The sequence below is a fragment of the Carassius auratus genome, chromosome 42 (genome assembly GCF_003368295.1).
Source record: "Carassius auratus strain Wakin chromosome 42, ASM336829v1, whole genome shotgun sequence".
NCBI lineage: Eukaryota > Metazoa > Chordata > Actinopteri > Cypriniformes > Cyprinidae > Carassius > Carassius auratus.
In genome coordinates, this window is record NC_039284.1 from 14718704 (window position 1) to 14732639 (window position 13936).

Sequence of the window (13936 nt, forward strand, 5' to 3'; positions counted from 1 at the left end):
CTTGTGGCTTCAGCATCCGTCCGCTCCCTGCTCCACAGAATAAAGAGATGCGTCTGTTATCAGCGATCACAGCTTCAGGTTATCAGCAGCTGACTGACCTCACGTGAGAAAACCAGCGGCGCATATTCCCATCGCTCACTGCACTCGTCCTCGGCCACTAATTAAATATAGCCTATTAGTATTGTAGCCTGTACTGTTGTTTTAGTAAACGCAGTAATTTTGATAGAGCGTTCCTGCACATTATCAATATTATTATAATTGTATTTATAAAATAAAATAAAACCGACAAAGTTAAAGGTAATATTATTTGCCGAGCTACACAGTTTGGAACATTATACATTGAATCAAAATAAAATTGAATAAAAATCTTAATAACAATTATTTGTTTTCAATAACATTTTAATCAATATAATTAATTATTTTATATATAATATCTACAAATAAACAGTAATAAATAAATACAAATTACACATTTAATTATATATATATATATATATATATATATATATATATATATATATATATATATATATATATATATGGGTGACGGGGAAGAATATTTCAAATTGATTTAATTCGTAATTTAAGTATATAAATAATAAATTATTCCCTTTAAATATAAGTTTAATGTTTATGTTTTTATTACTCTATATATTTCGGTGGACTGATCTCACATTACTGAACCGGAAACTGGAAAACATGGGAAGGTTAAAGAGCCCATCGATCCCTTGAGACCTTTGAGATAACAGTCTGCTGCCCATTAGAAATGAATCTGTAACTGGATCAGCTCATTAATGCTCGTCCCGCCCCTCCTTGTTTGAATGTCAGCACTGATTGGGCACAACTGCGGTACTAACAGTGAGCACGCACAGAACTTGAAGGCGACCGAAAGGATAAAACGCGCACGGGACGCATCAAGTCGACAGTATCCAGCCCACATCCTCTCCTTAGTGGTTTCACCTGGACTTTGGGTGAATCTGACAAGAAGATGCCACGAGGATTTTTAGTGAAACGGAGTAAACGTGCCTCATCTGCATCCTACAAAGTGCGTGCTCAAGAAGAAAAAGAGCCGCGCAAAGAGGACCTGTCTTCCCAAACTCCAAATGCAAGTGTGCCGGACGTGCTGGAACCTATTACAGAATCATGGACAAGTGTCATTAGCTCTAAACATGAGCAGAAACATCTTCAGGAGGACTCTGGAGGGCTTGTTGGAGAGAGCGATTACGCACAGAGCTACTTCAGTCATCCAGAGCAGAGCGCGTCATCTCCGCGCAACAGCACAGACTCCTACAGCCCAATCAAACCCATCAGCACGGAGCTTTTGGACAGGTGTCTGAGCTCACCAGCCATGGCAGAATCATTTCCCTTGGTCACCCCAGTGTCTTCAATCGAGCGTCTGCTAATGAACCACTCTGACATGAAGTTTGGCACACCAGTGCCCTCATCGGTGCCCCCCTACCCTCCCTTTCATCAATGCGTAAAACGCGCGTTCATGGACTCAGAGCGCAAGAGCAAACCACCAAAAAAGCCTAAAGTCATCAGAAAGCTCAATTTTGAAGACGAAGTCACCACCTCACCAGTCCTCGGGCTTAAAATAAAAAAAGAAAGTCCTGAGTCAAAACTAGAACCACAAAGTGGTAGAAAAAAACCTCTCGGTGAGTTCATCTGCCAGCTTTGTAAGGAAGAATACACTGATCCGTTTTCTCTAGCCCAGCACAAGTGCTCCAGGATCGTCCGGGTTGAGTACCGCTGTCCGGAGTGCGACAAAGTTTTTAGCTGTCCTGCCAACCTCGCGTCCCATCGCAGATGGCACAAACCTCGCAACCTGAGCACCGGAGACGCGAAGAAGTCTCCGCTGGAGGCGCGTAACCACGAGAAGACCTCAGTGGAGGGGAAAGAGAACGCCAGCAAGTTGAGAGTAAACAATCAGCACCAACTGAGTCCGGACAGCTCCCAACAGCACAGATCAGCACCGGACAGCAACATGATGCACAGGGGATCCCAAGACCCTCCTCTGGACCAGAGGTACCCGTCCTCGGAGAAATGCTTTGAGATTCATATCGGCTCCGCGGACAGCTCGAGGTTGTTCGATCACTACCCCGAGGAGCCCGACAGGTCCAGCACCCCCTACCTGCCCTCGTCCATTCCAGAAGAAGTGTTTGAGTGTCACTACTGCAGCAAGAAGTTCCGCAGGCAAGCCTACCTGAGGAAACACCTGGCCGCGCACGAGACGATCAAAACAGCCTCATACGGTCACATTGAAAGCGGACAGATCACTTTCCCGTGTCACCTGTGCGGAGCGCACTTCCCCTCCGCGGAGATCAGGGAAAAACACCGACTCTGGCACGCGGTCAGAGATGACTTACTCCTCAGACCTGATCTGAGTCCTGGAGAACAGCAGATATTCTCATGCAAACACTGTCCCTCCACGTTCTTCAGTTCTCCGGGTTTGACCAGACACATCAACAAGACTCATCCCACAGAGCACAGACAGGTGACGCTCTTACAGATGGCCGTCAGGCCGGGATGCTGATCTCATAAACACTTCAGACTACGCCTAACGGCTTGTTGTTGATATTATCACTAATAATACGTCCAGTGACTTTATGTGGGGATATCGAATTTACAGGTTTTCTTTGCTGAAAACAGGATAGTTTATGTATCCTTTGATAATCTTGGATATCACTTTATAACTTCCACTAGCAGGTTATTAACATACATTATATACAGGGTTCCCAAACTTTTGAGAATGCATTTTCTAGTTTATATATATATATATATATATATATATATATATATATATATATATATATATATATATATATAGTCAATTAAATATATAAAGAGCTTAGAATACCAAAAATATAAACAAAACTATAGACATTTATAGTTACAAAAAAAAAAAAAAAAAAAAAAAAACCCATCAATTTAATGTTTTAGAACGGAGAATATCAAGAAATATAAATGTTAACTACTGAAATCTCTTTGGCTTTCATTATTGAAAAATTTATTAAAATTATGTTTTCCATTACATTTTCCAGGCTTTTCCAGATATTTCCATGACCATGTGAACCCTGTATATAATACTTCGCTCATATAAATTCAGATTTGATTATTATAAGCACTTTCAGGTTTGATTCACATCTATTTGAAACTCATTACTGCTAATATTATTAAAAGTTATAAAGTGTTACCCATTAAAGGTTTTTAATGTTACTGGTTTAATTTAATTTGTGAAACTGTTTAAAGCGGGGAAAACAACAAATCTATCAGGCTTGAGACTCTAGGCTCTCAGCAGGATTTTGATTAATATATGTCTTTATAATACGGGAAAAGGCAGTTCATATATTTTATGTATCATTGTAAAAATAGCTCCCATGGAAAGTTTATTAGTCTGAATCGTTTTAGAAGGTGCTTTGATTTCTAGATCATGAATGAAGGTACTGTACATTCCATTATATTTTAATTGACAACTGTAGCTGCAAAAATTTATTTATATCATAACAACCGCCAGGAAATGCCATAGCATACATCAAGACTATTAGAGGCCCACATGTAATAATAAACTACAAGTGTCATATTTCTTTCTATTTTCATATGTAGCCATTTTCAGCTGTAATGGGGGAAATTAAAAGGTCAATAAACTGAACGGTCTTTGAATACCCTTTCAAATGTAGCTTATTTGTCATTTGCAAACATTTACAGGAGAAGCTGCTTAAAACTAGAAACAAATAAATAAATAAAAAAGAAAAATCAGTGCATTTAAAATATAAATGGTTAAACATTTGATGCACCCAATAACTGCACAGGATTTTCTATGTTGTAAGAATATTTTTATTCTTAATTGTAGTTGCACATCCACTCTCCTTCAACATCCGATACAAATGTACAGAGTTACTAGCATGTGACAATATTGTGGATCTGTGCGTGTGCAGCTGTTTTATCAACACATGCAGTTAGTCCTGGAATCATGCAGCATTTGATCAGTAGTAACATACACAAAATCTACCCATGAGGATGTTTATTTCCTCTTGAAATTACGTACAGGTCTCAGTTGCTTGTGTGCAGGCCTTTAATATACACTTTATAATTTCAATCCAGAAAGGGTGCTGCATGATTTCAACTCCACAAGTATTTTTTTTTCTTTCTGATAAATTCAAATTAAAAAGAAAATAATAAAATCTGACCCCATGAAGTCTCGCATAGCTTTCAAGAAAATATACAAACTTGATTTTATCTTAAACATGGCAACAGTAATAACTTGCATCCGTCATCTACAGGGTCAGATACCCTTATATCCCTTAAACGGTCAAAATTAAACGGAAAAGTGCAGACCAAAGCTAGTGTCGAAGACTTTTTTTTTGTACACTTCCACATCTACATGTTTAGAAAGAAAAAAAAACAAAAACAGGACATGATTACATTAAAGGCTGTCCAGTTGTCTGAAAACATGCCATGTGCACTGTTGAACTAGCTTAAAAAGTCCTGAAGTGGGTAGTTCAGTTAAATTTGGCAACATTGCCGTCTCCCTGCAAGACCTGTTAATGTGGCAACTCATTCACACTTTCCTTAAAAATCCCATCTAAGACGAGGTGAATCAAAAAGAGCATTGCAGTCAAATGATTTATTCTGTAAATGAGCTGATAAACCTGCATGGGCTCGTCTCTAAGGCTGCTGTGCAATGAAACGAAAATAACAAGACAGAGTCCAGCAAAAATCTAGCCATACAGACAGACATTCAAGCTGAAGACTTGTTCTTTGACTTGTTCTAAGTGGCCGTTTCACTTTGTTTTTTTGGTTGATTTAAATATTGGTAAATATGTACACAGATCAGATACTGTTCATACACTATACACATACATTAAATATGTATATATTTTATATTTATAGATATATACACACACACACACACACACACACACACACACACACACAAATAACCGTTACAAATGACAAAGGGGCGGTTCAGTATAACATCAACATAAAAAAATCAGTAACATTCTAACGAAGCGAAAACTGAATTTACAAATTGCAATAAACCGTCATCCATAAAGAAAACCAGCAAATAAACAAACAAATGTGAGTGTCAATGTTATATAAAACATGTTCCACATTAGAAGCGAAAACGCAAATCTGCTCCACAACATGTTTTCGGACACTTCTTTCGCCATCAATTACCGCGTCTTCTGCACAAATCTAAAAAGTGGTGGTTGATATGATGGCAATCAAAAAGAAACATTATCGTATGATTATTATTTTTTTTTATGATCACTGGCACTCTTGAGTAGTAGGCAGCTACAGTGGCACCAGCTACGACAACAGTAAAGGAAGTTATTTAAGGTAAAACGCAACACAATATCCATCAGCGATTGACAAAAAAAAAAAGAAAGAAACATTTCAGTCGTTGTTGATCACTCTGGCTCTGAATGGGGGGAGTCAGACAGCATTGGGGGTGTGGCTACCGCAGGCGAGAGGGTGTGGTTTGTCTCTGACAGTGCAGTGGGCGGAGTTCTGGCGTGAGCGCGAATGGAGTGAAGTGTGTGTTTGCTCACTCAGGTCAAGTCTTGTTGGCAGAGCCCGAGGAACGGCGAAGCTTCATGGACATCCGGCTCTTGCTAGCACGAGGTGATATTGGCGAGGCTAAGTCGCTCCCGTCTACCTGCATTGCTGGACTTTCTGCCAGCTGACTCTCGAGGCATGAGCCTGTCAGGGAGGGATGGGTAGAGGAAGAAGAAAAGAGAGATCAGAACCTCACGATGCTAGATCATACACACACACTTAACACCACACTGAAATGTGGCATCTTAATTAAGGGGGTTACATTTAGCTTGGGTTTGTGAATTCAAATATGAAATACATTGACAGGGGAAATAAATGTCTATACTAAAACATTTGACTTCTTTGTGAACTCAAATCAGACTTATTGTGAATTTCACTCAGACTGGAATGGGAAAAACCTCTCAGATAAATTGTACATAAAGGCAACAAGTAACCAATAGAGAGCAAAATAAGTGTGAAAACCCCTTCCTGAGGGGCGTGAGAGGTTAATGCACCAGTGCATCATGGGTGAAGTTCACAGAGCGGATCACAGGGGATGCTGGGACTAATCAACGCTGAGACTTGACACCTCGTACCTCGATGAGACCAACAGTGGCGCAGTTACGATATCGCAACACAAACTACATTGTAAAAGAGGAATGGGGTACAAAAAAGAAGGTACTTTGCCATTTTCAGTTCCAGCATACCATTCACAGCTAGCGTGAAAGACCTTCCGTTTCAAGCCTTTTCCCTTTAGCTTGATGAGCCCAATGTTTTCTAGTTGAGGTTTGGGAAGGAGCAGAAAAATCACAGCATTTCTCTCTTGGGGTGTGAGAATGGACAGAAGTGGCAGATAGAAAGGACGTCAAGAGAGAGGGGCGGGAAAGACGCAAAGTGATGGGCATAGATGTGGTATGTAAGAGAAAGAATACAAAAAAAGGCAGGAGGAAGAAAAAGAGAAGAAGAGATACAAGATAAAGGTGTGAGCAAGCTGAGAGGGAAAATTGTAGCAGCTGCACATGAAATACAAGACCACATCTCTCCACATGCTCATGAAGGTTTATTATTCATACACGCACTCATTCATCCACTCAACTTACACATACACAACACAAAAAGATTGTGATTCAGTGATTCAATACATTCTGCAATTTGCACTTTTTCCATTCTGTAATCAATTGTTATAATGTTGTGATTCAAGCAAGAGTTGGTTGAAGAGCTCTTTATTGAGAATCTTATGGAACAGGAAGAATACTTGCGCAAAAAAAGGTTGCCATTAAGCTGTATTATCCATATGAGAGCTGTACTGTACCATTCTGGAGCTTCCATTCAACAATTACACAAACAGACAGACATTATGTGTGATATAAAGAATAGAAGATGAGGTGAGTGAAGAGGTGAGATCATGCTGGACACAGACGTCTGAAAGAGGTGACGAGTATAAATGTTGGTCAGTGTTAGGGACTTGATGTGAACATGCCATGCAATTTATGTTGCAGACTTCCCACTGGACAAAATACAGAGAACATGGAAAAAGAAGGGAACATGTTTCAGTCTAGAAAGGAATCAAACAAACAAGAACAAAACAAGCTCATAACTTCGTTACAAGCCGAACAAACGCAAAGACAATCAGGCAGCCTCAGTGTACGGCATCTTCAGGAATCTTACCTTTAGATATACACAAGTGATAGATTATGATCTGAAGGGGAAACATAAAATAAACAAAATAAAATATAAAAAAAAAAATCAAATGGGAATGAAAAAAATAAAATAAAAATGAACATTTGGGTTTAGAAGTTATCAGGCACCCAACACAAAAGCCAGAATAGCCCAAAATAAAAAATAATTTGTGTACAGTTATGCATGTGTCCTCAAATGAAATGCTTGGATAATGACTTATTTGTGGAGGAAAGATCAATGAATTCTTCTCATTCATCTGCAATTCTCAGGAAATGTCTTCCTCAAAAAGGGCATAACATTATTTCTGGACTACCTTTGTTTCAAGTTCAGCTGCCATGTTCATTTTAAGTTTAGCATTCCTGTAGCTCATATATATGCCAAGGCCATGGGTTTGATTCCCAGAAAGAGCTTCTTGAAAAACATGTTCAAACGTTTGAGCTCAGTGAGATTTTGTTTTGAAAGAAATGCACTTTTATTCAGCAGGGATGCATTTAATTGATCAAAAGTGACAGTAAAGACATTTAAAAACCAAACAAATGCTGCTTTTCTCTGTATTTATGAATCAAAATCACACGCATTATGGTTTTTGCTAAATTATTAAGCAGCACAACTGTTTTTAACACTGATAATCCCAGTTGGTGTTTGAAATTTAATAATATTTCAAAATATTACGGTTTTACTGCATTTTTGATCAAATAAATGCTTGGTGAGCATAAGAGACTTCTTTCAAAGGCATAAAAACATCTTAATGACCCCAAACTTTTGAATGGTAGTGTTTATGAATATCGAATGCAGTGTTGCTTTGGATAAAAGCATCTGCCAAATGCATGAAAATGTACATGAAAAATAAAAAAGGGTGAGGTGATTGGATAGAAAGTGTGCATGTGATTCATCAAGCCTGGAACTGAGGTGAATCGTGAGTAGTGTAAAATGACAGATTCATTAAGAATCGATTCATTTAGTCAATGCCCACCTGCTTCGGAGGGAAGATGGTGGAAAGGTGCAGGGCAGAAAACACGAGCCGCATAGTCCTCAAATGTTGTCGGTTCCAAGTGGTGCTGGACTATCGTCTCCAGATACCTTGCTCTCTCTTCGTAGCTGATAAACATACGAGTTAAAGTCATACAATATTGGTGCATCAATATCATAAGCGACAAAAACACATCAACAGGGGTCAAACAGTTAGCCAGGATGCCATGGGTTAATAATTCTCCCATCATACTGTAAACTGTATTACAAAGCTGTCATTGCTTTACGTATGGTGACACTGGGTATCAATGGACATCTTACTGTCTGTGTTATTCAGTTAAGAAAAATGATGGTATTGAGTAAATGGAAGGGATTGGATTATGTCGCTGTGTATGGATTTAAAAACGGAGGGATTCTGTAAATGGGGACGATTTGATTAAGTAGACCGGTGGCATATGGTCTTTGCTGCATTCATAACTCAGTAAGCCAAGAGCACACTGTTCGGAGAACGTCGGATGCTGTGTCACTGGAGAAACTTTATGGAGTAACGGCGAGAAACGGAGTGATTGCGAGACGGAAAAAAAAAAACGGAGGTCCTGCTGGGACGAGGCAGGGGGAAGTTATTCTCGGCTCTTGTTCTTTGAGCACTTCTGGCGGTTAAGATGAACACGTAGGAAGCGTCTCCTCTAGGAGATAGTTTACAACACTCACGCAGATCTGTCGTTTGCCTTTTCCTGTCTCCAGCAGACCCGTTTCCTCCCCACGGGTCCCACAGTTTGAGAGCGAACCCTACGTTGAGTGGGTGAGAGGTTCCCACAGAGGAGAAGAGAAAGCAGCTAGAGAAAGTGTTTTCGGGAGCGATGTAATTAGACACATGCTATACTACAACCATAAGCAGAACATGACTGAGCCGGCAACAGCTATGACAGCCGTGTTAACAGCTCATATGGTCTTACTGACAGAAACATTCAGCCACGACTGCTAACAAATGAATTCAAAGCTTCTGAATGTAGACATCAGCTGTAGCCTCCCTGTTCTGCACTTCCAAATGATTAAAACTAAGAGCGCCACTTCCTCATGAACCATCAACCACAGTTAATTTCCCTAGACACAGACTCGTTTATATTTTGTTTAAAACTTGCCAGCCAAAACACATACACAAAATCCTATTTTTAAAAGAAATTACTTTTATTAAAGGTGCAGTAGGGTACTTTTGACGCTCTAGCGGTTAATAAACAGAACTGCTTGCGTCTTGCGAAAGAACATCGTAGCCGGAACTACTTCTCTCTGTTTATGTCTATGAAGAATCACAAAGGTACTGGGTTACTCCGCCGCGGTACCCCCGAAGCAATCTAAAATAGTCAGAATATAAACACTTATTATAGGTGCACCCTAGTGATTCAGGACAAGCTAAAAACACAGTTTGGAAAATGGATTCATGGTGTACTCGCTTATTATGTTCATTTTTCTACATTTTGAACACAAACAAAGTTACGGACCGCAGCTCTGATTGGTTGTTTCTTGCTGGGAGCGGTCTGTAACTGCAAATAGCAATAGGACCACTGGGAGGAGCCAGAGGGGCTTGATTTTTTCACAGATTATCTGTCTCATATTCTACTGTCAGGACATAATGACAGGTTTAACAAATATGTAAAAAATATTTTTTTACAAAAGTTCCCTACTGCAGCTTTAAGTGAAGAAGCATTAATCAAATGTGAGAGTAAAGACATTTATAATGTTACAAAAGATTTCAGTTTCAAATAACATCAGATTTATTTGAACTTTCTATTCATAAAAGAATCCTGAAAAGACGTTTTACCATACTTTTTTAAAATTGATAAGAATTGTTCCTGAGCACCAAATCAGTATATTAAAATAATTAATGTGACACTGAGGACTGGAGTAATGGTGCTGAACCTTCAGATTTGCCTGAAGTCTTCTAGTCAAAAAGTATTATAATATTTCACAATATTACCGTTTTTACTGTATTTTTGAAGAAATAAATGCAGCCTTGGTGAGACATCATAAAAACTTACCAACTTCAAAACTTTTGAACGGCAGTGTACATCTGCACAAAACAGAAGTTACAACTTAGATACCATTTTTACCATAAAACTAACTACAACGAATATGACATGATGAAATATTTACAAAATTTTATCATAGGTAAAAAAGCTGGAATCAAACCAGCTTTTTATCTGTTTAAGACTGAAATGTCTATGAGTCTTGACGGGTTTAGTCTTGGTCTGGATCTTGGGGTGTGTTACTGGTCTGGGTTTTACAGGGTCTAGTCCTGACTACAGCTCTGCTACACAGATGCTTCATGGCCATAATAAGGTGCAAAGTGGACCAGATTTCATGCTGATAGTCTGGCTACAACCTGGCAACCATTCCAAACTGCGAGAGCAGAGCGTGAGCAGCACCGTTGTGCATCTTAATAGCCCTCTCAGAGCCACCCACATGTGGTCACCATCCTAAACCTGAGATGAGCCTCTAGTGCCACCCTGTCACCAAGACAACAAATCCTCTCCGCTGTTGACTTCAGATGCTCTTTGTGTGTCACAAAGAGAGAGGTAAAGGGAAAAACAGTTCTTCTTTTTTCCCCTTCTCTCCTTTTTGCACTATGTATTCACCCAAATAACCCGGGCCTTGCATCCGCCGTAATTGAATTTTAGATGGGTGGTGTTTTTTTATGACGGCTTGTTAAAAAGGAGAAAGTCCTTTTAAGAGAGTGCGTGCCGGGTTCTCGTGCCCTCTCTAGCATCACATGCTAGAAGAGGAGAGGAGGATGAAAAAAAGAGCCTTTTGTGCATTACCAGAAACTCATTTTCCCTGTGGATGAAAGGCAGAAGGGGGGAAAAATACTCCTGGCCTCTTCCCCCCTCCTACAGAGCTTTTCATTGTCACCACGCTGAACTCCTGGGCTCTGGAAGGAAAGAGAGAAATTGCCACTGAAGAGACAGCAAAAGTGAGCTTGTTAGCACATTAGGAGTGAAGGGCTCGTGGTGGGCACCAGGAACAGTCCCTGGTGGTGTGTTAATTCAGCACTCCGAACATGCTGGTGCTGATAGCCTCCAAATTGATCACTCCTGCTACCCACGATTTCGTTCCCTCCCCCTCTCGAAGCTGACGGCAGTGGTGGAGAACAGAAGCACGCCTCTGGAAAGGGGTGGAAGCTTTTCATGATGTCAAAGTCGTGTCAGTCACCTTGACCCCCATAGCTCCTCTATGACAACATGGCGTCTAGCGAACACTCGTAGGTAGACGACAATGATCTCCGAGAAACATCAGAACCGCTAAGATAAAGCAATAATCATGGTGAAAATGTGAAAAATGTATTCTTGAGTGTGAATTTAAATTGAACTGGCCACATCTCACAGGAAGTTGGAATTGGAATCTGAATTGCAATTTGAACAGGAAGAGGAATTTACCAATGGTGATTTAAAGGAATTAAAACCAGGTAAAGAAATTAAATGTTCTTCCACCCTGGACCACAAAAATATGATGAAATGTACATAACCATTCAAAAAGTTTGGGGTCAGTGGGATTTATTTTTTTTTTAGACAAATATGCAATTTAACAGATTTATATATAATGTTAGATAATAATTCTATTTCAAAATAAATGTAAAAAAATAAGTCTATGCATTAAAGAATCTCAGTTTTCACTGAAATATTAAGCAACAAAACTGTTTTCCACATTGATAATAATAAGAAATGTTTCTTGAGCACCAAATCAGCATACTAGAAGGATTTCCTAAAGACCATGCGAGTTTTAAACTGCAATATCTCACAGTATAACTGTTTTTACTGTATTTTTCCAAATAAATGCAGCCTTTTTAACCATTAGACTTCAAAAACAAAAAAAAATCTTACTGACCTCAAACTTTTCAACATTCAAAGTTTTTCTTTGAACATCACTCAAATTGTTATATGAAATTATTTGTACTTTACATTCAAATTTTTAATGGTAAGATAATTCTGCATTTCGTTTGCCACCTCAATTAAAATCCAATTCAAATTAAGGAGTTCAATAGGAATTTAAATGGCATTCTCAATTGTGAATAGTGCATGAGCCTGACTACACCCTGGACCACAAAAATATGATGAAATGTACATAACCATTCAAAAAGTTTGGGGTCAGTGGGATTTTTTTTTTTTTTTTTAGACAAATATGCAATTTAACAGATTTATATATAATGTTAGATAATAATTCTATTTCAAAATAAATGTAAAAAATAAGTCTATGCATTAAAGAATCTCAGTTTTCACTGAAATATTAAGCAACAAAACTGTTTTCCACATTGATAATAATAAGAAATGTTTCTTGAGCACCAAATCAGCATACTAGAAGGATTTCCTAAAGACCATGCAAGTTTTAAACTGCAATATCTCACAGTATAACTGTTTTTACTGTATTTTTCCAAATAAATGCAGCCTTTTTAACCATTAGACTTCAAAAACAAAAAAAAATCTTACTGACCTCAAACTTTTCAACATTCAAAGTTTTTCTTTGAACATCACTCAAATTGTTATATGAAATTATTTGTACTTTACATTCAAATTTTTAATGGTAAGATAATTCTGCATTTCGTTTGCCACCTCAATTAAAATCCAATTCAAATTAAGGAGTTCAATAGGAATTTAAATGGCATTCTCAATTGTGAATAGTGCATGAGCCTGACTACAACATAATCATTATGCTAATCTGATGTCCAAATTAATCATAAAAAATACTATTAACACAAATAAAAACAGGGCATCTCAAAGGACACATGTGCCTGGAAACATCAGTTCATCGGAGAGCTCTGGGACAATTGGATGTGTGATTGCACAAAGATGACACACGGCCAATATCTTCAATATCCGAGAGCACAGCTATTCACTGCTCTGGTCTTGCAAATTAACACAGCACAGTAGCTGACAAGCCCAGTGGAAACACAGTCCCAAATTGCGCGCGCACACATACACACGCCTCATTTTAATTACACACATGATCAGTCATTTTCTCCGCATGGTGTGGTTGTTATTATCTGTTCTGAGGAGTCCTCCATAGGACAGCATTGGCACCTTTCAAAAGAAACCCAGAGCAGGATGCGCAGCCCCGCAGAGAGAGCCACTGTCCGCCTGCCGAACGGCTCTCGTGTCTTCACACACAACACAGTGGGACACGCACAGAGGAGTCCTCTCATTCAAACCACAGGGTCTCCACAGGTACTTTTGTTGGGACTTGTCTGTCAAACCCTGCAAGAAATCACTTAGCTGATATACAGTTGCAGTCACACTGCTTAAAGGAATAGTTCACCCAAAAATGAAATTTGCTTAATATTTACTCACCCTCAGGCCATCCAAGATATAGATGATATTGTTTCTTCATCAAACCAGATTTGGATAAATTTAGCATTACATTACTTGCTCACCAATGTGAATGGGTGCCATCAGAATTAAAGTCCAAACAAACATCACAATGATCCACACCACTCCAGTCCATCAATTAACATGTTGTGAAGCAAAAAAGCTATGTGTTTGTTTGGAACAGCTACTTCTAAGTCCACAATCCAAAATAATGCTCATCACATTTTTGGATGGCCTGAGAAAGAGTAATTTTTCAGCAAATTTTTATTTTTGGGTAAACTTCCTTTAAATGGAGCATTTCCAAGTTTACACATTTCTGATGTTAAGATCTGCCATCAATCAAGCAATCTCATCAGATCTACCCAGTTATGCACGCGGAAAACATCCGAGTCAAA

The 13936-nt window shown here is 38.9% G+C and overlaps 2 protein-coding genes across 9 annotated transcripts in view; one reads left to right on the plus strand and one right to left on the minus strand.

Moving 5' to 3' along the window:
* The first annotated feature begins 619 nt into the window (after nt 1-619).
* On the plus strand, nt 620-2742 carry LOC113060788 (insulinoma-associated protein 2-like). The gene has a single exon (XM_026229968.1). It carries the CDS (start codon nt 989-991, stop codon nt 2531-2533), a length of 1545 nt encoding a protein of 514 aa, XP_026085753.1. The 5' UTR covers nt 620-988; the 3' UTR covers nt 2534-2742.
* A 1074-nt stretch (nt 2743-3816) lies between these two features.
* LOC113060789 (ral GTPase-activating protein subunit alpha-1) overlaps nt 3817-13936 on the minus strand; it is a 65910-nt gene continuing 55790 nt past the window's right edge. For 5 of the 8 annotated variants that reach the window (XM_026229971.1, XM_026229975.1, XM_026229973.1 and 2 more), the window contains 2 exons: nt 8192-8316; nt 3817-5703 (listed from right to left, as the gene is read on the minus strand). In XM_026229971.1, the coding sequence (XP_026085756.1) occupies nt 5558-5703; nt 8192-8316 (271 nt within the window). In that variant the 3' untranslated portion in view covers nt 3817-5557. Of the gene's footprint in view, nt 5704-6245; nt 6361-7206; nt 7238-8191; nt 8317-13936 lie in introns of all 8 variants that reach the window. The other 3 variants (XM_026229976.1, XM_026229972.1, XM_026229977.1) reach the window with 2 other exon arrangements.